This window comes from Osmerus mordax, chromosome 4, assembly GCF_038355195.1.
Source record: "Osmerus mordax isolate fOsmMor3 chromosome 4, fOsmMor3.pri, whole genome shotgun sequence".
Lineage (NCBI taxonomy): Eukaryota > Metazoa > Chordata > Actinopteri > Osmeriformes > Osmeridae > Osmerus > Osmerus mordax.
In genome coordinates this window covers 2,974,408-2,996,618 of record NC_090053.1, presented here as the reverse complement: position 1 = coordinate 2,996,618, position 22,211 = coordinate 2,974,408, and the positions used below count along the sequence as shown (strand labels likewise).

At 51.5% G+C, this 22,211-nt stretch overlaps 1 protein-coding gene across 1 annotated transcript; it reads left to right on the top strand.

Annotated features, from left to right (window-relative positions):
- Positions 1-911: 911 nt before the first annotated feature.
- On the top strand, positions 912-21,937 carry tbxas1 (thromboxane A synthase 1 (platelet); the record flags this gene model as incomplete). Its single annotated transcript, XM_067234651.1, is given in 12 exon segments — positions 912-1,005; positions 5,404-5,456; positions 7,115-7,211; positions 8,834-8,950; positions 12,958-13,046; positions 13,409-13,557; positions 13,795-13,925; positions 14,824-15,144; positions 19,918-20,006; positions 20,089-20,226; positions 20,417-20,579; positions 20,819-21,937. Coding segments are annotated over 12 exon segments (1,555 nt in total), but the record flags the coding sequence as incomplete, so codon positions are not given.
- Between the last annotated feature and the right edge of the window lie 274 nt (positions 21,938-22,211).

Sequence of the window (22,211 nt, the reverse complement as noted above, 5' to 3'; positions counted from 1 at the left end):
GTTTTTCTGCTTGCTCGTGCAGTTTGTCCGTTTTCATCAGACATCACAAAAGGTTGAAAGGGAACAGGAAGTGTGTCATTCTGCACTCATGTCTAGAGGGAGCTGACTGAGGTGGCCCGGGTGGGCAGCTTTGAGAACGGCCCTCACTTCCTGCCAGGCTTGGGATGCACATTCACACAAACACACAAACACACACACACTTGCGCTTTCTCTAAACACCGCATACACACACCACACACACGCTTGCTCAGTCCCAGCTGTTCTCGGAGGACTTCACCAGCAAGGCCACAGCAGACAACAGTATGACCGAATCACGTCCCGTCGTATCCCACAATGCCCCTCTGCATTCCGCCCCAGTATCCTCCCCTAACCCAGAAGTGGCGCGTCAGCAGAACAGCAGATGAATAATGCATGGCTTCGGGAGTCTCTGGGAGTTTTCACATTCACCCAGTGAATAAATCCTCTGGTGTCATGATGTTGTGTGCTTGTGTGAGGACCTGCCTGGGCAGTGTATCACTCAGATTAGACACAGTAATCTCACCATAGGGTTCGTGTAGTTTTACCTACACCCAACTGCCTTTCTAATCATTACTCACCACGGTATGTTTACTCTCTCCCACACTTTCTTTTTTCCACTCTCTCACCTTTTTCCCCTCTCTCCCCCTTCTTCTCTTTCGCTCATATCCACTTCTCCCTCCCTCTCTTCCCTCCCTCTCCTCCCCCTCTCTCTCTCTCTCTCCTCTCCCTCTCCTCCCCCTCTCTCTCCCTCTCCTCCCCCCCCCTCCCTCTCCCTCTCTCTCCCTCTCTCTCCCTCTCCTCCCCCTCTCTCTCCCTCTCCTCCCTCTCTCTCTCCCTCTCCTCTCCCTCTCCTCTCCCTCTCTCTCTCCCTCTCCTCCTCCCTCTCTCTCCAGGTACTCGGTCTACCCCTACTCTGTTCTGGCTCGCTGTGGAATCGGACATCCCAAGCCATCGCCATTCTTCGGGAACATGTTCCTGTTTCGCCAGGTAGGAAGCCTGTGTGCCGAGTCCAGCACGTCTGTCCCAGCGTGTCCCAGGGTGCTGGCGTGTCCCAGGGTGCTGGCGTGTCCCAGGGTGCGGGCGTGTCCCAGGGTGCGGGCGTGTCCCAGGGTGCTGGCGTGTCCCAGGGTGCGAGCGTGTCCCAGGGTGCGAGCGTGTCCCAGGGTGCGGGCGTGTCCCAGGGTGCTGGCGTGTCCCAGGGTGCGGGCGTGTCCCAGGGTGCGGGCGTGTCCCAGGGTGCTGGCGTGTCCCAGGGTGCGAGCGTGTCCCAGGGTGCGAGCGTGTCCCAGGGTGCGAGCGTGTCCCAGGGTGCGAGCGTGTCCCAGCGTGTCCCAGGGTGCGAGCGTGTCCCAGGGTGCGAGCGTGTCCCAGCGTGTCCCAGGGTGCGGGCGTGTCCCAGGGTGCTGGCGTGTCCCAGGGTGCGGGCGTGTCCCAGGGTGCTGGCGTGTCCCAGGGTGCGAGCGTGTCCCAGGGTGCGAGCGTGTCCCAGGGTGCGAGCGTGTCCCAGGGTAGCGAGCGTGTCCCAGGGTGCTGGCGTGTCCCAGGGTGCTGGCGTGTCCCAGGGTGCGGGCGTGTCCCAGGGTGCGGGCGTGTCCCAGGGTGCTGGCGTGTCCCAGGGTGCGAGCGTGTCCCAGGGTGCGAGCGTGTCCCAGGGTGCGGGCGTGTCCCAGGGTGCTGGCGTGTCCCAGGGTGCGGGCGTGTCCCAGGGTGCGAGCGTGTCCCAGGGTGCGGGCGTGTCCCAGGGTGCGAGCGTGTCCCAGGGTGCGAGCGTGTCCCAGGGTGCGAGCGTGTCCCAGGGTGCGGGCGTGTCCCAGGGTGCGGGCAGGCCCATGTGTTCTCATGTTCACAGGACCGCTGGAGTGGAGGTGCATTGTCTCCGCAGGAACACCCACCTTCTTTCTTTGTCCTTGAAAAGGCTTATCCATGTTGAACACACACACTGGCACACACACACACACACACCCACGACACACACCCGCCCCTAAGCTAGCTGCACTTCATTAGATTAGTTCATTAAAGACAACTCACCAGTAATGACTTTTGATACCATGTGATCGTCAAACAGATTAGCCTTATTGATAATTGCATTACTTTTTTATGATGAATATGTAAAAGGAGGAATGGGGCAATGGTGGGCGGGGGTTCAATTTAATTAGTTTTTTATTTCCCAGCCTTCAGTTCTCATCGACCTGTTCCGCCAGATCACCTTAGCCTTCACCCATCTCACTCGAACAATATGAAAAGCAATCCATCGGCTTTGAACAAAGATATACCTTTAAATAAAACTCCCTATTTGCAGAGGAGGAACGTAAGATTTGAGGAGAGGTAGAGCAAGATGGGCTAGCTCTCCCTCTAAGCCCTGCAATCTGAGCGGCTTTGTGTGTTTCAGTATGCATGCTGCCCTGCCTTGCATAATGACACTGCGTCTGAGGCTGGGACAGGCTCCCTCGCCTTCACCAGCTCGTGTGTGTGTGTGTGCGCTTTGGTGTCTAAAGCTAGGGAGTCAGGTGGCTGAGCGGTGAGGGAAGCGGGCTAGTAATCCGAAGGTTGCCAGTTCGATTCCCGGTCATGCCAACTGACGTTGTGTCCTTGGGCAAGACACTTCACCCTACTTGCCACGGGGGAATGTCCCTGGATAAGAGCTGTGTGTGTGTGTGTGTGTGTGTGTGTGTGTGTGTGTGTGTGTGTGTGTGTGTGTGTGTGTGTGTGTGTGTGTGTGTGTGTGTGTGTGTGTGTGTGTGTGTGTGTGTGTGTGTGTGTGTGTGTGTGTGTGTGTGCGCAGTATGTGTGTGTGAGTTGGTGCGCGGGGGTTTTGCAGCAGTAAAACAGCGCCCCCCGCAGCCCAACACGACACAGCGAGACACACAGCTCTAGTCCCTCTATAGACATTTACATTTACATTTAGTCATTTAGCAGACGCTCTTATCCAGAGCGACTTACAGTAAGTACAGGGACATTCCCCCGAGGCAAGTAGGGTGAAGTGCCTTGCCCAAGGACACAACGTCAGTTGGCTTGACCGGGAATCGAACTGGCAACCTTCGGATTACTAGCCCGATTCCCTCACCGCTCAGCCACCTGACTCCCAACCACCTATAGGGAGCCAGGCCCCTGCAGGGTTAATGACATGGTCCGCCCTCCGCCCTCACCAGCCCTGTCTGTGATGCCAAGGTCAAGCTGCACCAGAGGACATCACCGCCTATGTGTGTGTGTGTGTACTTGTGTGTGTGTGTGTGTGTACTTGTGTGTGTACTTGTGTGTGTGCATGCATTGTTCACTGGGGTGTGTATGTTTGTGTGTGTGTGTGGTTGTATGCTTGTGTGTGTGTGTGGTTGTATGCTAGTGTGTGTGTGTGTGTGTGTGTGGTTGTATGCTTGTGTGTGTGTGTGTGTGTGTGTGTGTGTGTGGTTATCAGAGGGTGGTTGGTGAACAGGGGAGTTTCTCTGACGGCTGCATACTCACACACACTTCCAGCGTCTGCCACCTCTCTAAGGGGAACTCTGGTAGGACAAACTTCAAAAACACAGCGCAGTGTTCCTGAGAAGAGACATGTCTATAGAACGCAGCAAAGTCTACGAGCAGAGCTTGGGAGGTCTGGGGGAAAGAGACACAGTCACAGAGATGCAAGTCAGGAAAAGGAGAGAGTGTTCCAGAAGAAGGCTCTCTGGGCTTGGCTTGTGCAGGGCTTAGAAGGGGGTGCTGGATGGGGCCCTGGGAGCCCCTCGGAGGGGCACAGTCTCCAGGAATGCTGATGGCAGGAGGAAGGAGACCAGGGTGCTGCTGCTTGATTAAGTCCAAGCAGGCGGATTGTGGTCCAGTCTGTCGTCTTGCATATCAACAACCCTAAGTGCGCTCCCAGCACCTCAGTAGACAAACCCCTCTTTGTGAGCCAACAACAGCTATTCAGCCAGCAAGCTATTCAGCCCTACAATCAGCCAGCTAGCAGGCCAGCCTTCCAGCCAGCTAACCAGCCTGCTAGCTACCGTATTCAACCAACCAACTAACCAACCTGCAATAGCCTAAAAGAAAGACAGAAGCCAGGCTTCTTCCAATAAACTAAAGTGATTAAAGAGCCTTAATGCGACCTAAATATATCCAGGCTGCGTATGCCCAGTGCTGCCCTGTGCTCTGCACCACCAGCATGACCTTTCAGAGGGCTCTGGGAGGCAGCCACTGCTTTCTCCAGCCCTGGAGCTACAGCTGGACTCTCCACTGACACCTAGTGGCAGGCTGCAGGAGACACTTAAACTGTGTGGTCTGGTCTGGTGTGAGTGTGGTGTGTGTGATAGGTGTGTGTGTGTGTGAGAGTGTGCGTGTGTGTGACAGGTGTATGTGTGAGTGTGGTCTGGTGTGAGTGTGCGTGCGTGTGATAGGTGTATGTGTGTGTGTGTGTGTGTGTGTGTGATAGGTGTATGTTGTGTGTGCGTGTGATAGGTGTGTGTGTGTGTGTGTGTGTGTGTGCGTGTGTGGGGTGTGTGTCTGCATTTGTGTGTGAATCCCGGTCCAGTGGAGGAAGTCAGCTGTGATGTATTCAGCTCACGATCTCTTTGTGGTGGTGAGAGCAGCAGTTATTAGATGTGGGCTTCCTGGCTTGCTGGCTGGCCTGGTTGACAGGCTGGACCTGGCTGGCTGCTAGCTGGCTGGTTGGCTGGCTGACTGGCGGATGTTAGACCTACTGTATATTGCAACAGCTCCTGTTCCTTGTCATGCCTTGGAGCAGAGAATACAGCAGTTTCATAAGATCTGCTCTTGTGTTGAAACCTAGTGCTTCTTAGTGGAGCTTCAGAGGGGGTGGATTTGGTTCACAGGTAGAGCATTTGGCTGCAGATCACGAGGTCACAGGTTCAACTCCTCGGAGGGGCCAGTGTGGGCTGCAGTGATGAATGAAGCTCAGGTCTTGAGCTGCAGCTGTTGGAGTGGATCAATACAATCCTGTCGATGGAGCAGGAGGGAAGCTGGGCAGTTTTGGATTAGATAGTGTGTGGAGATGCTGGGGCTGCCTGGACAGGATATAAAATATGTACTTCCTGGTAAATGGTTGAGAGGAGGTACAATTGATGGAAATATGCACTTTCCCATAATACCTTCTTCTAACAGTCATGGATCAAAGTGGATCGTGAAGTTGCGATAGCTCCTTCATTAAGCTGTCAACTATAGCGCACACACATACACACACTCAGCTCTTACATACCCATGCAAATAGGCTTTATACCGCCACAACACGTGAGCCAGATCAATCGAGCTGTCAGTTTGCGACAGGCTGTGTCCCCAGAGCTGCTGTCTGTACCAGGGACATTGGACGGTAGCAATCGATCACATGTCCGTCAGACACACGTTTTGATTGGAGGAGGAGGCAGGCGCCTCACATGTCTGCTGCTTGTGTTTCAGGGGTTCTTCGGTTGCCACACGGAGCTGGTGAACAAGTACGGCAGGGTGTGTGGGTAAGTGACCCACAGCTGTGTCCACGCCTCCACTCTGCAGGGGCCTGGTGCTGGGTGCTCTCGGGTTGTGTGTACTGGTGTGCATGCTCGGTGTGGCACGGTGTGCATGCAGATGAGCTGTATGCTGAGTGAAGCCATCTGTGTACTGTACCTGATGATAGGCAGATAGACAGGCAGGCAGGTAGACAGGCAGGCAGATAGACAGGCAGGCAGATAGACAGGCAGGCTGGCTGGCTGGCAGATAGACAGGCAGGCAGATGGACAGGCAAGCAGATAGACAGGCAGGCTGGCTGGCAGATAGACAGGCAGGCAGATGAACAGGCAGGCAGATAGACAGGCAGGCTGGCTGGCAGATAGACAGGCAGGTTGGCTGGCAGATAGACAGGCAGGTTGGCACATAGAGACACAGACACAAAATGATGTTCTACCAGGTTAGCTGTGGTATGATATATGAGGCAGCTTATAAAAGGAAGACTGATCTCTCTCTCTCCACTCTCTCTCTCTCTCTCTCTCTCTTAAGAACACTTCAAAGAGAGCAGGCATCCCCGTGCAGAGGGGGAAATGGAAGGACAGAGAGGGAAAGAAGAGGAAAGAGGTTGAAAGAGGGGGGTGAGGAGTAGAGCGAGGCAAATTGGGTTTGCCATGGCTTGGATTTTGTGCCAAGACCGGAAAAGCAGAGTAAGTCAGAATGCAGGGATATCTGCCAGAACACATTACTAGACCTCACTGGAGGACTCCAGTAGCTCTCAAAAGAAGAGAGGGAGGGGGAGAGAGATAGGAAGAGAGGGAGGGGAAGAGAGAGAGAGGGAGGGTGTGTGTGAGAGAGTGAGGGATAGAGAGAGGGATAGAGAGAGATGGAGAGATGGAGGGACAGGGAGAGAGAGGGAGAATCAGGAAATAGAAGAGAAAGGTTCATGGTTCTTTTATTGAACTTCTGTCTGCTCTTGGTATCAACGTCAGAAGTACTCAGCAGTTTTTAAATATTTCAAAGTTTCTCTCTTTCTCTCTCTGACAGTAAAATCCATCACGAAAACATCCCATGTCTGTATAATAATTAGGATTATCTATTTGAAAGCTGACTGGCTGCAGAACACAATTCATGCTAAACTGCATTATAACTTTACACTGTTTATAGAATGTACATCATATCCACTGGTTGGTCAAATGGTGTGTGTGTTAATGTGTGTGTCTGTGCATGTGTGTTTGTGGGTGTGTGTACCATGTTGGTGCTCCCATGTAAAACAGGCTCTAAATCTTTTTTTCTTATTTTCATCCTTGCCTGCAAGATTTCCTATCCAATTATCACTGCTTAATAAAACTGTCCAATTAACCACACACATTTCTCTTTTCTCCTCTCTGTCTGAAATTGATCCTCATTAAAAGAGGCAGTTATGGAGACAGCTCCAGAGAGAGGCAGGGCATCCTCTACCTGGTCACCTTGGGGATTTGAGACAGTGGCATGTTGACAAGGATGTTGGTCTGCTATAGTTTTTTTAGTGTATGTTTGTGTGTTAGTGTGTGTGTGTGTGTGTGGACTAAAAGCCTGTAAGAGTTCTACTGCTGGACTTCAGCCACCTTGTTTAATCGACATCCTGTCATTTATTAATTCCAGCCATACTGCACGTGTGTGTGTGTGTGTGTGTGTGTGTGTGTGTCAGGTACTACCTAGGGAGGAGGGCAGTGGTGGTTGTTGCAGATCCTGACATGCTGAAAGAGATCATGGTGAAGCAGTTCACCAGCTTCCCCAACAGAATGGTGAGTACTCACTCACTCACACTCACTCACTCACTCACACTCACATTCACTCACTCACTCACACTCACTCACTCACTCAACATGTTCTCCATGTTGATTAAAAGCCTAAACCTTGATATATGATTGTATCATCGTGAACATTGTCCAGAGTTTCTGTGCATTGACGTCAGATTTGGACTGTGGAGATTATTTGGGAAAGAGAACAGAAAGGTGTGTGTGCGTTCAACACCTCCTCAGGGATAGCAGGGCACAGGATGAAGATAACCTTGGATTGGCTCAGGAGGAGTTAATAATAATACATAAATAAGAATCTGTACAGCGCCTTTCCTGAGCTCAAGGATGCCTTACAACGGTAACACTGTACAAAAACATGGGAAACACTGAAAGTAAAAAGCATCAAGCAGTCCAAACACAGAAAGTACACAGCAACAGATTAGGACAAATACCCTGGAGAAAACATCCATGTTTTCAGTTGGACCCTCAGACAGGACTCTGACTCCACCAGCCGCTGACCAGGTCAGGGTCACCTGACCAGGGCAGGATCACCTGACCAGGGCAGGATCACCTGACCAGGCCAGGATCACCTGACCAGGGCAGGATCACCTGACCAGGCCAGGATCACCTGACCAGGCCAGGATCACCTGACCAGGCCAGGATCACCTGCTCCTCAATGAATCCATGACAACACTCCAGCTGGCAGAGCATTGTCACCGTTGTCAGTTTACCCTGAAGGCAGCCTCCGGGTTTCAATCCCAGGAGTTGAGAAGGGATTATTCTGCTCTTCTGCTTTACAGGAGGCTTGTGGGATGAGGATGGAGAGGAGAGGAGAGGAGGAGGGGGGGGAGAGGAGAGGAGAGGAGGGGGGGAAGGGAGGGGAGGGGAGGGGAGGGGAGGGGAGGGGAGGGGAGGGGAGGGGGAGGGGGAGGGGAGGAGAGGAGAGGGGGAGGAGAGGAGAGGGGGAACGGAGGGGAGTAGAGGAGAGTAGAGGAGAGGGGGAAGGGAGGGGAGGGGGAGGAGAGGAGGGGGGGAAGGGAGGGGGAAGGCGAAGCAGAAGAAAAGGGAGAGAGAGATAAAAAGGAGGGAGAAAGGGAGGGAGAGAGAAAAAGGAGGGAGAGAGGGAGAGCAGAGCTAGCCATGTCTGTCCAGGGCAGTGAGTTTATATTTAATGATGGTCTGACACATGTATCAGAGCAGGGGTCAGGGGTCAGCTGCTTTCATCATCGTCCTCCATGCTGGCTGGGGGTTTGTGTGTGTCAGGGACATCTCAGAGGGGGGATGGAGGACGCCAGGTCAAATCAATACTCTGGGAAATGTTTAACGACTCGTCAGATGTGTTTGTGCAAACAGACACTCCCCACCTTTCCTTCTCCTCTTGTCTGTACACTTTCAGCACTGCCACAAATACCGTGATCTCATCGTGTGTGTGTGTGTGTGCAGGGTTGGGTAGCCTTCACATCTGCTCTCGTAGTCTCTCTCTCTCTACTCTCACCAAGATGTACTCACAGGCACCAAAATCTGGCACCCTTTGATTTGACGTGAATGGGTATTTGGTAGGACCGATACAATTTGTACCAAGTTCGGTACCCAACCCTGTGTGTGTGTGTGTGTGTGTCCGTCCCCAGACCATCCGCTCTGCCACCAAGCCCATGAGCGACTGTCTGCTGATGCTGAAGAACGAACACTGGAAGAGGGTTCGCAGTGTCCTCACCCCCTCCTTCAGCTCTGCCAAGATGAGAGAGGTGAGGGGGGAGCTCACACACACACCTGCTCACACACACCTGCTCACACACACCTGCTCACGCACACCTGCTCACACACACCTGCTCACGCACACCTGCTCACGCACACACCTGCTCACACACACCTGCTCACACACACACCTGCTCACACACACCTGCTCACACACACCTGCTCACGCACACACCTGCTCACACACACCTGCTCACACACACCTGCTCACACACACCACGGACACGGACACACCTGCTCACACACACCTGCTCATGCACGCACACACTCCTGGTGTAATTATCATGGCTGTGATACAGAAAGAGGTAATCATTTAGCTGTTGGATGCTTCATGGTGATTAGGGCTATGCTGAGAAGTCTCCTTGGCAACTACAGACACCACCAGCATTATACCATGAGGTCAAACATACACACACACACTCAAGAACACACACACTCAAAAACAAACACACTCAAGAACACACACACTCAAAAACACACACAAACTCCCCCTCCCTCTACAGAGGTGATTGGATCCAGCTCTGCTCCGGTTCTTATATCATGTATAGTAACCGACGAGTGTGTGTGTGTATGTGTACATGCACACCTTGATTTGCCCCGGGTTGAGAGCAGGCGGTAGTGGAAATGTAAGGCCGTGAATCAGACAGTTAAAATAGCAGGGGAAAAGACCCAGCCTGGGAACTGAACTAAATGAGAAGTAAATCCACCAGGCAAACATGTTTGTCTGGTGCAGTAAGGTTGAATTGTGTGTGTGTGTGTTCGTGCTTGTGTGTTCTGATTCTGGATGGTGTGTGTGAATCAGGGGTGTGTGTGAGCAGTGGAGTGTGTGTGTGTGAGCAGGGGTGTGTGTGTGTGTGTGTGTGTGCAGGGGTGTGTGTGTGTGTGTGTGAGCAGGGGTGTGTTATCTTCATTCATCTTTAACACTCCGTCCTGTTTATTAATGAGGAGAGAGGAGGCTTGCTAATCACAGGACACTGTGTGATGTCACACTCTGGTAGCAGTGCAGCCACACACACACACACGTACCCCTGCACCACACACTCTCTCTCTCACACACTCTCTTACACACCCACAAACCCCCGGCTCAGAACACACACACAGACAAACACACGAGTGCTCCAGGACTGGCTCTGGCCTGACTGGATACTGACTGGATATGAGGGGGCCACTCACGACTGCTGCACCCAAGCAGATGGTGACAACCCTTTCGTCTTGGTTTCCTGAGGAAGAGAGAGAGAGAAGGAACAGAGAGAGAAACAGAGAGATAGACAGAGAGATATAGACAGAGACAGAGAAACAGAGAGAGAGACAGAGAGATATAGACAGAGACAGAGAAACAGAGAGATATAGACCTAGACAGAGAAACAGAGAGAGAGACAGAGAAACAGAGAGATGCACAAAGAAAAAGAAAAGACAGAGATGGAGAGAGAGTGTCTCTGTATGTGTGTGCTGGTGCTTCTACTGTTGGCTGAGCCGTGGTCTGGCTGACCAGTGCCCCCTGCCTGCCTGCCTGCCTGCCTGCCTGCCTGCTGGCAGCAGGGTGTAGTCATGCTGGATAGATTTCCATTAGAGTCACCCTGCTCTGCAGAGGAGGACGACACTGCACCCGTCATATCCAATCAGCTGACTCCTGCTTCTTCATCCCCAGCCTCGCTCTCAGCCTCCGCCCTGACCATCCCCAGCCTCACTCTCAGCCTCCACCTGACCAGCCTCGCTCTCAGCCTCCGCCCTGACCATCCCCAGCCTCACTCTCAGCCTCCACCCTGACCATCCCCAGCCTCACTCTCAGCCTCCGCCCTGACCATCCCCAGCCTCACTCTCAGCCTCCACCCTGACCATCCCCAGCCTCACTCTCAGCCTCCGCCCTGACCATCCCCAGCCTCACTCTCAGCCTCCACCCTGACCATCCCCAGCCTCACTCTCAGCCTCCACCCTGACCATCCCCAGCCTCACTCTCAGCCTCCGCCCTGACCATCCCCAGCCTCACTCTCAGCCTCCACCCTGACCATCCCCAGCCTCACTCTCAGCCTCCGCCCTGACCATCCCCAGCCTCACTCTCAGCCTCCACCCTGACCATCCCCAGCCTCACTCTCAGCCTCCACCCTGACCATCCCCAGCCTCACTCTCAGCCTCCGCCCTGACCATCCCCAGCCTCACTCTCAGCCTCCACCCTGACCATCCCCAGCCTCACTCTCAGCCTCCACCCTGACCATCCCCAACCTCGCTCTTAGCCTCCACCCTGACCACCCCCAGCCTCACTCTCAGCCTCCACCCTGACCAGCCTCGCTCTTAGCCTCCACCCTGACCATCCCCAGCCTCACTCTCAGCCTCCACCCTGACCATCCCCAGCCTCGCTCTTAGCCTCCACCCTGACCATCCCCAGCCTCACTCTCAGCCTCCACCCTGACCAGCCCCAGCCTCACTCTCAGCCTCCACCCTGACCAGCCCCAGCCTCACTCTCAGCCTCCACCCTGACCATCCCCAGCCTCACTCTCAGCCTCCACCCTGACCAGCCCCAGCCTCAGCTCTACAGTATCTCTACAGCAACCCCAGCCCCTGCTGTGTCTGGTGTCTGGTCGCTACCCTAGTGTAAGGATCTCATCTCTCATCTGATCCAGCACTTATTGATTGCTGGGCGGTCTAGCGTGTCAAGACAAAGAGGAGATGGCGAGATGAGATTGGCAGGGAGGTGTGTAAACCTTGTTCTACCCCTCCCCCCTCCAACTCCACTCCCCTCAGTCCTGCTTTCCTCCTCTCCCCCTCTCCTCTCCTCTCCCCCTCTCCTCCTCTCCCCCTCTCCTCTCTCCCTCTCCCTCTCCTCCTCTCTCCCTCTCCTTCTCTCTCCTCTCCTCTCCTGTCCTCCCTCTCCTCCTCTCCCCCTCTCCTGTCCTCCCTCTCCTCCTCTCTCCCTCTCTTCCTCTCCTCTCCTGTCCTCCCTCTCTTCCTCACCGCTCTGCTGCACTCCCCTGGCAGCTGGGTAGAAACCTCCTTGACCTGTTCTATCCTTCCTAGTGTTCTCTCAGGCCTGTGTGTGTGTGTGTGTGTGTGTGTGTGTGTGTGTGTGTTGAGATCAATGGTCAGTGTTAATGTCAAATTCCCCATGATCACAGCTCCAGTGAAGGAAGACAGAACAGGGAACAGACTCTACAGATACAAGGCCTCTCTCCTCTCTCTCTCTCTCTCTCTCTCTCTCTCTCTCTCTCTCTCTCTCTCTCTCTCTCTCTCTCTCCAGTAAATCTGTCTTTTTCCTTACTTTCTCCAGTAGTCTGTGAAGATTACCCTTCCCTTCCTCCACTGTTACAGTGCTCGCCAAGCTTAATGAATAAATGAATTAATGAGTTCTGGTTTGATCCATCATCATCTGGCTGCTGTTCCCTTGGCAACTAGGTAACGACATCTCTAATGCCGCTGCCTCTAACTGGCTTTTAATTGATTCAGTTCCCTCTCCCTCCCTCCCTCCCACACCCTCCCTCCCTCCATCACTCTCCCCACACTTTCCCTCCCTGTCTCTCCTCACCCTCATCCTTGCCCTCACTCTCACCCTCTCCCTCCCCTCACTCTCTGCCTCCTTCCTCCCTCCTCCCCCTCACCTTCATTGGGTAGGAGTTGAGAGTGGCAGAAGAGAAAGTGTGTTGGGATGAATCTGCCATGTCCCTTTGCTGGTTCTGAGGACTAGATTTACTGCATCACTCACATGAACTCTTACATACACCAATTTAAACATTGGTTGAAACTGACCCATATACACACACCCAGATTGTTTTTTATAGGAGCTAAAAATGTATCTGAGGTCCAGGATTAACAGACACTGTGTGGGGCTGTGGTTGGTGTTTAGATCTGCTCATGTTAAGATTGAATGTATCTAAATCCCAGACTGTGTGCTTTGAGGCTTGTTACAAATGTAGTGTATTAAAAGACTAGAAATAGCTGAAGAAGCATTAGTGTGCTGAGTGTTTTACACAGTGCTAGGTGAGATAAACATGTCTGTCTCCCTCAGATGGTTCCTCTCATCAACACAGCCACAGAGTCCTTGCTGAGGAACCTGGAGGTCCACGCAGAATCAGGGGAGAGCTTCGACATCCACAGGTGACTCACGTTACACATCTAGACGCATCTGCCCATCACAGGAAATTCCTTATTGTGAAAACTACTTGGCGATTAATCTGATTCTGATACTAACCGCTAACTACAAACTAACTACATACTGACTCCTAACCACATTTTAATTACATCTTAATTAGATTATTTTACTTATTCCACCCTAACTACTAACTCTATAGTAAGTAGTACTGGTAATTTTTTCTATCCAGTAGATTGACCTGGTACTAGTAAGTATTTAAATCCAGTAGATTGTGCTAGTACTTATTCGTAGTTCTATCTGGTAGATTGTTCTAGAACTAGTAATGAGTTAGTAAGTGGTTGTTGTGCTGACAATTCTGCTACTCCAGGTGTTTTGGCTGCTTCACCATGGACGTGATTGCCAGTGTAGCCTTCGGTACCCAGGTGGACTCCCAGAACGACCCGGAAGACCCCTTTGTCCACCACGCCCAGAAGTTCTTCTCCTTTTCCTTCTTCAGACCCATCATGTTCGTGTTCAGTGAGTCGATCTTTCCAGAACTCTCTGTATCTTTTTGTTCACTCACGTCAATGTTCTGTGCAATGTCAACAATCGAATACCAGCACACCCTGGCCAGTGAACATCTAGCAACAGAGGACATTAAGCAGACACTTTTATCCCAAACGACTTACAGTACAGTGGGAGTTTAAACCTGTGACCACAGTCAAGTTCTCAAAATGACTGAGCTAAACCTGTCTCAATCCTCTTTGGGTGTAGTTGCCTTCCCGTTCCTCATCGCCCCCCTGGCCAACCTCATCCCCAACAAGAGGAGGGATGACATGAACAGCTTCTTCATCAGCTGCATCCAGAAGATCATCAGACAGAGAGAGGAGATGCCCCCTGAGCAGGTAAGACGGCCTGCTGCACAGCCCTGCTGCCCCCTGAGCACATCTCTCCAGCCCTGCTGCCCCCTGAGCACATCTCCCCAGCCCTGCTGCCCTCTGAGCACATCTCCCCAGCCCTGCTGCCCCCTGAGCACATCTCTCCAGCCCTGCTGCCCCCTGAGCACATCTCCCCAGCCCTGCTGCCCTCTGAGCACATCTCCCCAGCCCTGCTGCCCTCTGAGCACATCTCTCCAGCCCTGCTGCCCTCTGAGCACCTCTCCCCAGCCCTGCTGCCCCCTGAGCACATCTCTCCAGCCCTTCTGCCCTCTGAGCACATCTCCCCAGCCCTGCTGCCCCCTGAGCACATCTCCCCAGCCCTTCTGCCCTCTGAGCACATCTCCCCAGCCCTGCTGCCCTCTAAGCACATCTCCCCAGCCCTGCTGCCCTCTGAGCACCTCTCCCCAACCCTGCTGCCCTCTAAGCACATCTCCCCAGCCCTGCTGCCCTCTGAGCACCTCTCCCCAGCCCTGCTGCCCTCTGAGCACATCTCCCCAGCCCTGCTGCCCTCTGAGCACATCTCTCCAGCCCTGCTGCCCTCTGAGCACATCTCTCCAGCCCTGCTGCCCTCTGAGCACATCTCCCCAGCCCTGCTGCCCTCTGAGCACATCTCCCCAGCCCTGCTGCCCCCTGAGCACCTCTCCCCAGCCCTGCTGCCCTCTGAGCACATCTCCCCAGCCCTGCTGCCCCCTGAGCACCTCTCCCCAGCCCTGCTGCCCTCTGAGCACATCTCCCCAGCCCTGCTGCGGGCAGGGAACCATCTAGAAAATAGAGAGTGGAATGAGGACATGAATACAGTATGAGTATTGGGAAACCTCTAATTGTGTGCATGTGTGTGTGTTCGTATTCGTGCGTGTGTGTTTAGCGCCGGCGAGACTTCCTCCAGCTAATGCTGGACTCGCGGAGCAGCAAGGAGTGCGTGTCCCTGGAACACTTCGACGTGGTGAACCACGCAGACGAGCTGCCGCACACACCCCAGGAGGGCGGCCAGGACGCTCCCAGAAGGCCTCAGGGCCAGAAGAGGGTGATGACTGAGGATGAGATTGTGGGCCAGGCGTTCATCTTCCTGCTGGCCGGGTACGAGACCAGCAGCAACACACTGGCGTTTGTCTGCTACCTGCTGGCCATCCACCCTGACTGCCAGCGCAGGCTGCAGAGAGAGGTGGATGACTTCTACACCAGACATGTGAGTGTCTGTCTGGCTCCATCGCTTACGGCGTCACACACCCGCCGCAATGACGGGAAATCATATTATTATGTGTGTGTGTCCTGTGTGTTATAATGGGATAAATACCTACCTCTGTAACACCATAGAACTCTGTTGTCAGTGGGATTGTGCTTGAGTGTAAGAAGGTTCTAGCTAGATGTCATGTGCCATGTGCCTATTGTGGCTCTGCTGCCCTATAGACAAGACTTGTCGAGACGTGAGACAGAGAGGGAGGGGAGATACGGGGGGCGTGACATGTGATCGAGAAGGACGCAGAGATGGGTCATCTGGAGGGGGATGAAGGAGATGGGAGGGATGGGAGAAGAAAGGGAGTTTTTTCCCCAGTCGGGTGAGAACAGTCTCTGCTGTGGAGAGGCAGGACATGGAGAATGCCTCGGAGTTCACTGCACCCAATTCCTGCATGCGTGTGTATGTGCACGTGTGTGTGTGTCAGCCTGATCCAGAGGAAGGCCGAGGGGGAGAAGGGCTGCTGTTGCATCCTAATCTCATTCTGTGTCTGGTGTCAGCTGGTGTTGGCTCAGAGGGACAGGTGTCTGTGGCTCTCACTGAGCGCTGTGCATTAGCCACTCCCTTCATGCATGCTCACGCACGCACACCCTGTACCTTAAGACGGCTTTAATAGAGACGTCAACATAGCCGTCTTAAATCCAATCTCTACTGTCCTGAATGATAATATCCTGGCCAGACAGGCAGACAGGTAGACAGGCAGACAGGCATGTGGGCAGGCAGGCAGGCAGGACAGGGCAGACAGGCATGTGGGCAGGCAGGCAGACAGACCAGACAACAGACAGACCAGATCAAAGGCAGGGGGTGGAGATCTGGGTGTCTGGAGTCCAACTCTCTTTCATCTCCAGAGCGCTGAGCCGATCCGCTCTAAAAGTGCTCGCTGGCAGTCAACCACGACCCCCTCCCCTTTGCTCACACCAGGAGGAAGTCTCCACAAAGGTTCTGCACTGGGTGATTTATCTGTGATGAAGAAAATCCACGTCAGCGCGTGTGGCCCTGCGGAAACGTGTCGGACTGCTCTCTCCATGCTGCTTATCTTCTCGGTCTGACACACATGTGTTCTCTGTCTCTCTCTCTCTCTCTCTGTCTCTGTCTCCCTCCCTCTCTGTCCCCCCCCTCTCTCTCTGTCTCCCTCTCTCTCTCTGTCTCCCTCTCTCTCTCTCTCTCTCTTTGTCTCTGCCTCCCTCTCTCTCTGTCTCTCCCTCCTCCTTCTCATCCAGAACACTCCGGCCTTCTGAACAGCACCTCTAAACAAAGCTGTCTATGATGGACCTTCTGTGAATAGAGCCCCCATTGAGAGGCCTCACAGTGTGTGGTACCCAGAGTTATAGAACCAGGACAGGGCTATGATGAGTTGCACTGTCTGTACACGTGTCAGTCCTGTGAGTGTGTGGAGGTGTGTGTGTGCCAGTACTGACACGACTAGAGCTTGATTTACGTGGGCTTGACAAGCTGACTTGATTAGATCCACAGCAGAGATACCTGGGTGATAAAGCTGTTTATAGAGCAGCTGGCAGCATGCTCAGCAGACATCTGGATGCCGGGGTGGGAAGGTCAGCTAAAGATCTCTCTCTCTCTCCATCTACAGTGCACCATCTCTCTCTCTCTCTCCATCTACAGTGCACCATCTCTCTCTCCATCTACAGTGCACCATCTCTCTCTCTTTCTCCATCTACAGTGCACCATCTTTCTCTCCATCTACAGTGCACCATCTCTCTCTCTCTCTCCATCTACAGTGCACCATCTCTCTCTCTCTCCATCTACAGTGCACCATCTCTCTCTCTCTCCATCTACAGTGCACCATCTCTCTCTCTCTCTCTCTCTCTCTCCCCATCTACAGTGCACCATCTCTCTCTCTTTCTCCATCTACAGTGCACCATCTCTCTCTCCATCTACAGTGCACCATCTCTCTCTCTCCATCTACAGTGCACCATCTCTCTCTCTCTCTCTCTCTCTCCATCTACAGTGCTCCATCTCTCTCTCCATCTACAGTACATTATCTCTCCATCTACAGTACATTATCTCTCTCCATTGCACTCTCAATCTTTCTCCCCATCGCTCGCTCTCTCTATCACTTTGTCTCCATCATCAGTACAGTATCTCTCTCCTATCTCTCTCCTCACAGTATACACATGGTTAGTTCCGCCAAAGTCATTTGATTGGATGAGAGGCATTCCATGAGTGCTCATATTTAGTATGACAGCTCTGGTACATAAAATATACATGTATCACTCCGCTTTCATTAAACATGTTTTCTATCTTAGATTGTGAGAAACTTTGTACTGCAAGGACGAACATATTTCCACAAATATCATACAGGTTTAATTATGAACGTTCATCAGGAGAGGAACATAAATAAGCAGCTGGCCTGTGGTAATGTGTGCTACACAAAGAACCTAGTCGCTTGTATGCAGCAGGAAAATGTTTGCGTTGCTTGGCAACAGTCCAGTTCCAATTACAGTTGTGAACCACACAGTGTTGGCGAAACTAAATAAATGACTAAAGAAACAAAGAAATCATAAATTGGTGTCGCTTAGCACTGTTAACTCAGACATGGCACTCATGAGAACTGTTGTTAGAAGCAATCCGACACTTGTAGAACTGTTGTTAGAAGCAATACCACACTCGAGACCGTGCTGTAATCAGACATCCCCCCCCCCCCCCCCCCCGGGACGCAATCCGGACGCATGATGTACCCCCTCAATCAGCACGTACATACCCCCCACCGAGACGCAATCAGGACGCGCAATATGCACCTTTCTCTAACAGAAATTACCATTGGACAGTCTCTCGCTCAATCTAAATACGAAATCCCCGATTTCCGGGAGATTGTACAGCATTTGCGGGCGTCAGGGAGCCGCTATTGAAATGCGGGGAAACTCCCGGAACTTCCGGGACACTTGGGATGTCTGAATATCAATACGGCTGTAGTTGATGAGGAACCCTACAGGCAGACTGGGTCTGTGAACAGACCTCCCCCATGATGGTTCCCTAGTCCCATGAAAGAACTGTGTGGATCTTTAGAACATTCAAACATAATGATATAGATAGCTAGACATGCTAACACAGGCTAGCATGTGCCAGTCATGAGCCACTGTGTCTCTGCTGCCCTCTAGAGGCAGCCTGCCTCATCAGCCTGCCTGTTGGGATCTCCAACAAAATCCATTCGCTCCCAACACTGTAACATTTAGCATAACCAATAAACTGTTGAATAATTGCTCCATGTGATACAGGAAGAGAAATGCAGAGCTACATTCAGGGTTATGTTTTTCAATTGAAATTCATAGTTTGGCGTTTTGTGCATGAAAAGGCACAAATCCATGTCCTGGATTGTTAAACTTCTTAGGAGAAGCTGGTAATAGCTGGTTGTTTTACCGAAAGCTTTCTCCAAACTAAATGAGGCCCTTTACATCCAGTTCTGTTACATTTGATCAGTCTATGAAATGAAGAGTCAGCTTCGATTGTGTTTACCTTGTTTTTGTAAGACAGAAGAGATTCCTTCTCTACTTTTCTCCCTCCTTCCCTCTCCCTCTCTCTCCCCCCTCCCTCTGCCACCTCTCTCTCCCCCCTCCTCTCTCTCTGTCTCCTTCTCCCTTCCTCAGGTACTGACTCATGCTGTTAGAGGACAATGCAAGCTGAACCTCATTGCGTTTGAACGTTTACAGTCCCCTGGAGCCACTTCTTGTTTGAGCACACACCCCTCTATCACCATCAATAACAATTACATTTACATTTATTCATTTAGCAGACGCTTTTATCCAAAGCGACTTCCAAGAGAGAGCTTTACAAAGTGCATAGGTCACTGATCATAACAACAAGATAGCCAAAAAACATCGCGAGTAGCCAAAACATGAAGCACACATTGTGAACAACCAAAGTAAGTGCCAAAGGGAAGAACCATAAGAGCATGTAGTTAAACAAGTCACAACCAAACAACATGAACAGCTATAAGTGCAAGTGTACCTGTGGAAAAAAAGCAAGCAACAGTAATAAAACAATATATCACAGCGAGAACCAAAAAATTTAAATCAGTTACCACTAACCACAAGAGCAACAAGTCTCTAAGCAAGAGTCATTGTGATCCTTGAGGAAACTAACATCGGGTCAAGCGAACCGTTCCTAAGTACCGTTGTACTCCCGGAACAAGTGCGTCTTGAGCCTTTTCTTGAAGGTGGAGAGACAGTCAGTGTCTCTGATGGAGGTGGGGAGTTGATTCCACCACTGGGGGGCCAGACAGGGGGCCAATAACAATGAGGAACAGTCTCCACGGCAACGCAGCCGGAAGATAGGAACAAGGGTGATATGATACCCCCTGGGACTGTCTCTTCCAATGATAAGTGACAGCAGGGCCAACCAATAGGATGCTTCGGTGGCAGCTACCGTAGGGCAGGACCGGAGTCCATTGGCTCACAGACATCCCAAACAAGCATCTTAAACTCACTTCCTAACAGAAAGCTGTCTGGCTTCCACGACCAGTGCAAATCACCTCACGTCAACCGTAGACGGATCAACGTGGTGCTCTGCTTCCCCCTGCTGACAAACTGGGTGAACTGCTTCCCACATTTCTATGGATGGATTCGTTTGGCAGGCGTTTTTACTCAGAGCGACGCGTAGTGCAGAAGGGACTTGACCCTACGACCTCTTGATCTGTAACCATGACGTGTCTCTGTGAACCGAAGTTTGGAGAAGCGGGTCAGTAAGAAAACGTTTTGTTTGGTGTTGCAGGACGCACCAGACTACACCAACGTCCAGGAGCTGAAGTATTTGGACATGGTGATCTGTGAAGCCCTGCGGCTCTACCCTCCAGGATTCAGGTTGGCACTCTCCTCAAGCCCCCGGTAACCCACTGCACAGGGTCTACATCTCTTGACTGCATCCCTCCACATTTATCCACAGGTTTGCTCGAGACGTGGACCAGGACTGCGTGGTGAATGGACAGTTCCTCCCCAAAGGAGCAACCCTGGAGATCCCAGCCGGATTCCTCCACTACGACCCCGAACACTGGCCCGAACCTGACAAGTTCATCCCAGAGAGGTGAGTGTGTCGGGAGCGGTGTCTGTTTCTACGAGACAGTTAAATCCCACCAAGAACAAATGATGAGAGAGAGGCTATGGCGCTATGAGAGAGGATAACACATGAAGCTTTTTAAAAGCTACATTTAACAGGTCCAGTACCGTAGTAATCACTGCGTTCCAGACTGAACATCCTGTTTTCCCTCCCGCAGGTTCACCCCAGAGGCCAAGGCTAACCGACACCCGTTTGTCTACCTGCCGTTTGGGGCGGGGCCAAGGAGCTGTGTGGGAATGCGATTGGCCCAGTTGGAGATTAAAATGTCGCTGGTCCATGTCTTCAGGCGATTCAACATTGTGGCGTGCCCTGACACCAAGGTGGGCGTGTCTTTCCTGTCACTCCTCTTTAACGATTGGCTAAAAGGAAGTGACTGGCAGCTGAGAGCGTTGTTTTAATGATGTTATTCAAAAGTCTATTTGCCTGGAGACAGCCCAGTATTTAGTGTGTAACTTCCACAGATAGAGAATAAAATGTCTTATTTCTAATCTTGTTCACATGCTTTTTTTTTTTTTTTTTTTAAAGCTTAATCTGTTTATTTTCATGTCATATGTTACAGGTTCCTCTGGAACTGAAGTCATTCACCACTCTTGGACCCAAGAACGGAATCTACGTGAAGATCACCAGGAGAGACACTGAGGTTGTGGCAGTGACTCCCTCACCGGAAGCATAGCACACCAGCACACATATAGCAATAACTATGCAAATAATGTAGATATGACATAACGTGTTATTTAATTTGAGATTTCAAAGAAGTTTAAAGTGCCTAGTGTTGTCCCCTGAGGGACTCTGCACTAGTGGGCAGCTCTATAAGAGAACAGCTCCATCATTCCTGGAGGGCCTGGCAGGAGACATGATCACGAGAGGTCATCCAAAGACAGCGTGCCTTTTTAATCAGGCAGAGTGTGGGACAGAGGTCAAGCCCTCCCCCAAGGACCCTGTCAGCTCCACTGACAACAATAGCGATTCTGCTCAATTGGAAATAGAAAATAATCAGAATGGGAGGAACTGGGATGGGAATGGAGAGATAATGAGATTATTGTTGTTTATACATACACACAGTATTACTTTTGGATCTTGCTTGGCTTTTCAGAGACCGTACACTTGTGTCGCTCCCCGTCTCCATAACAACATCTGTGTTTCTAAAGATGCCTACAAGCATGATAACAACTGTCAGATTTGAAGCTCACCCACTACATGAAGGGGTTATTAAGACCTTCCTCCTCTGCTGATAGTGTACCTATACCGGTTAAGAGCTCTGAAGGTTACTGAATATAATGTTGGAAGCTTGACTGTATATACTTTGTTGACAACAAATGATGGTAGTTTAAAAAATGTAACATTAAATTTGTTTAACACATTTTTGTTTAATTAATTTGCTCTATGAGTTGCATATTACATATAAATCTGTGATGTGTTTGGGGAAAGTTAACTTTTTTGCCTGCGGATGGTGGTACTAATCCTATTTCAATAGTTCAATGAAATGATCACAAGATGATGACATTTTAAGAAAATGTAACGTGTCTTGTGGTTATGAATCTTGAAATCAATGAAAAGTGAAGCACCCATGTTTGGTTTAATACTATATATTTAATGCGGTCTATTTTATCACAAAATTGACTCGCACAAACATATAGATGAACAACGTGCATTGATGCAGAAAATGATTAAAAATATTGAAGTGAATTAATATTTCATTGACAGTCAAATTGCAAAGAGTCCATACTACTGGCCCCCTGATTAAGGCTATGTGTATATTTCACTCTGAGCAGAGCAAATGTGCAAGAGCTTTAGTATTTTACTTAGTATTCTAAAATAGAGTCTGGGGGACTTCGAAAGAATCTAGATCTGAGGGAGTCAGGTGGCTGAGCGGTGAGGGAATCGGGCTAGTAATCCGAAGGTTGCCAGTTCGATTCCCGGCCGTGCCAACTGACGTTGTGTCCTTGGGCAAG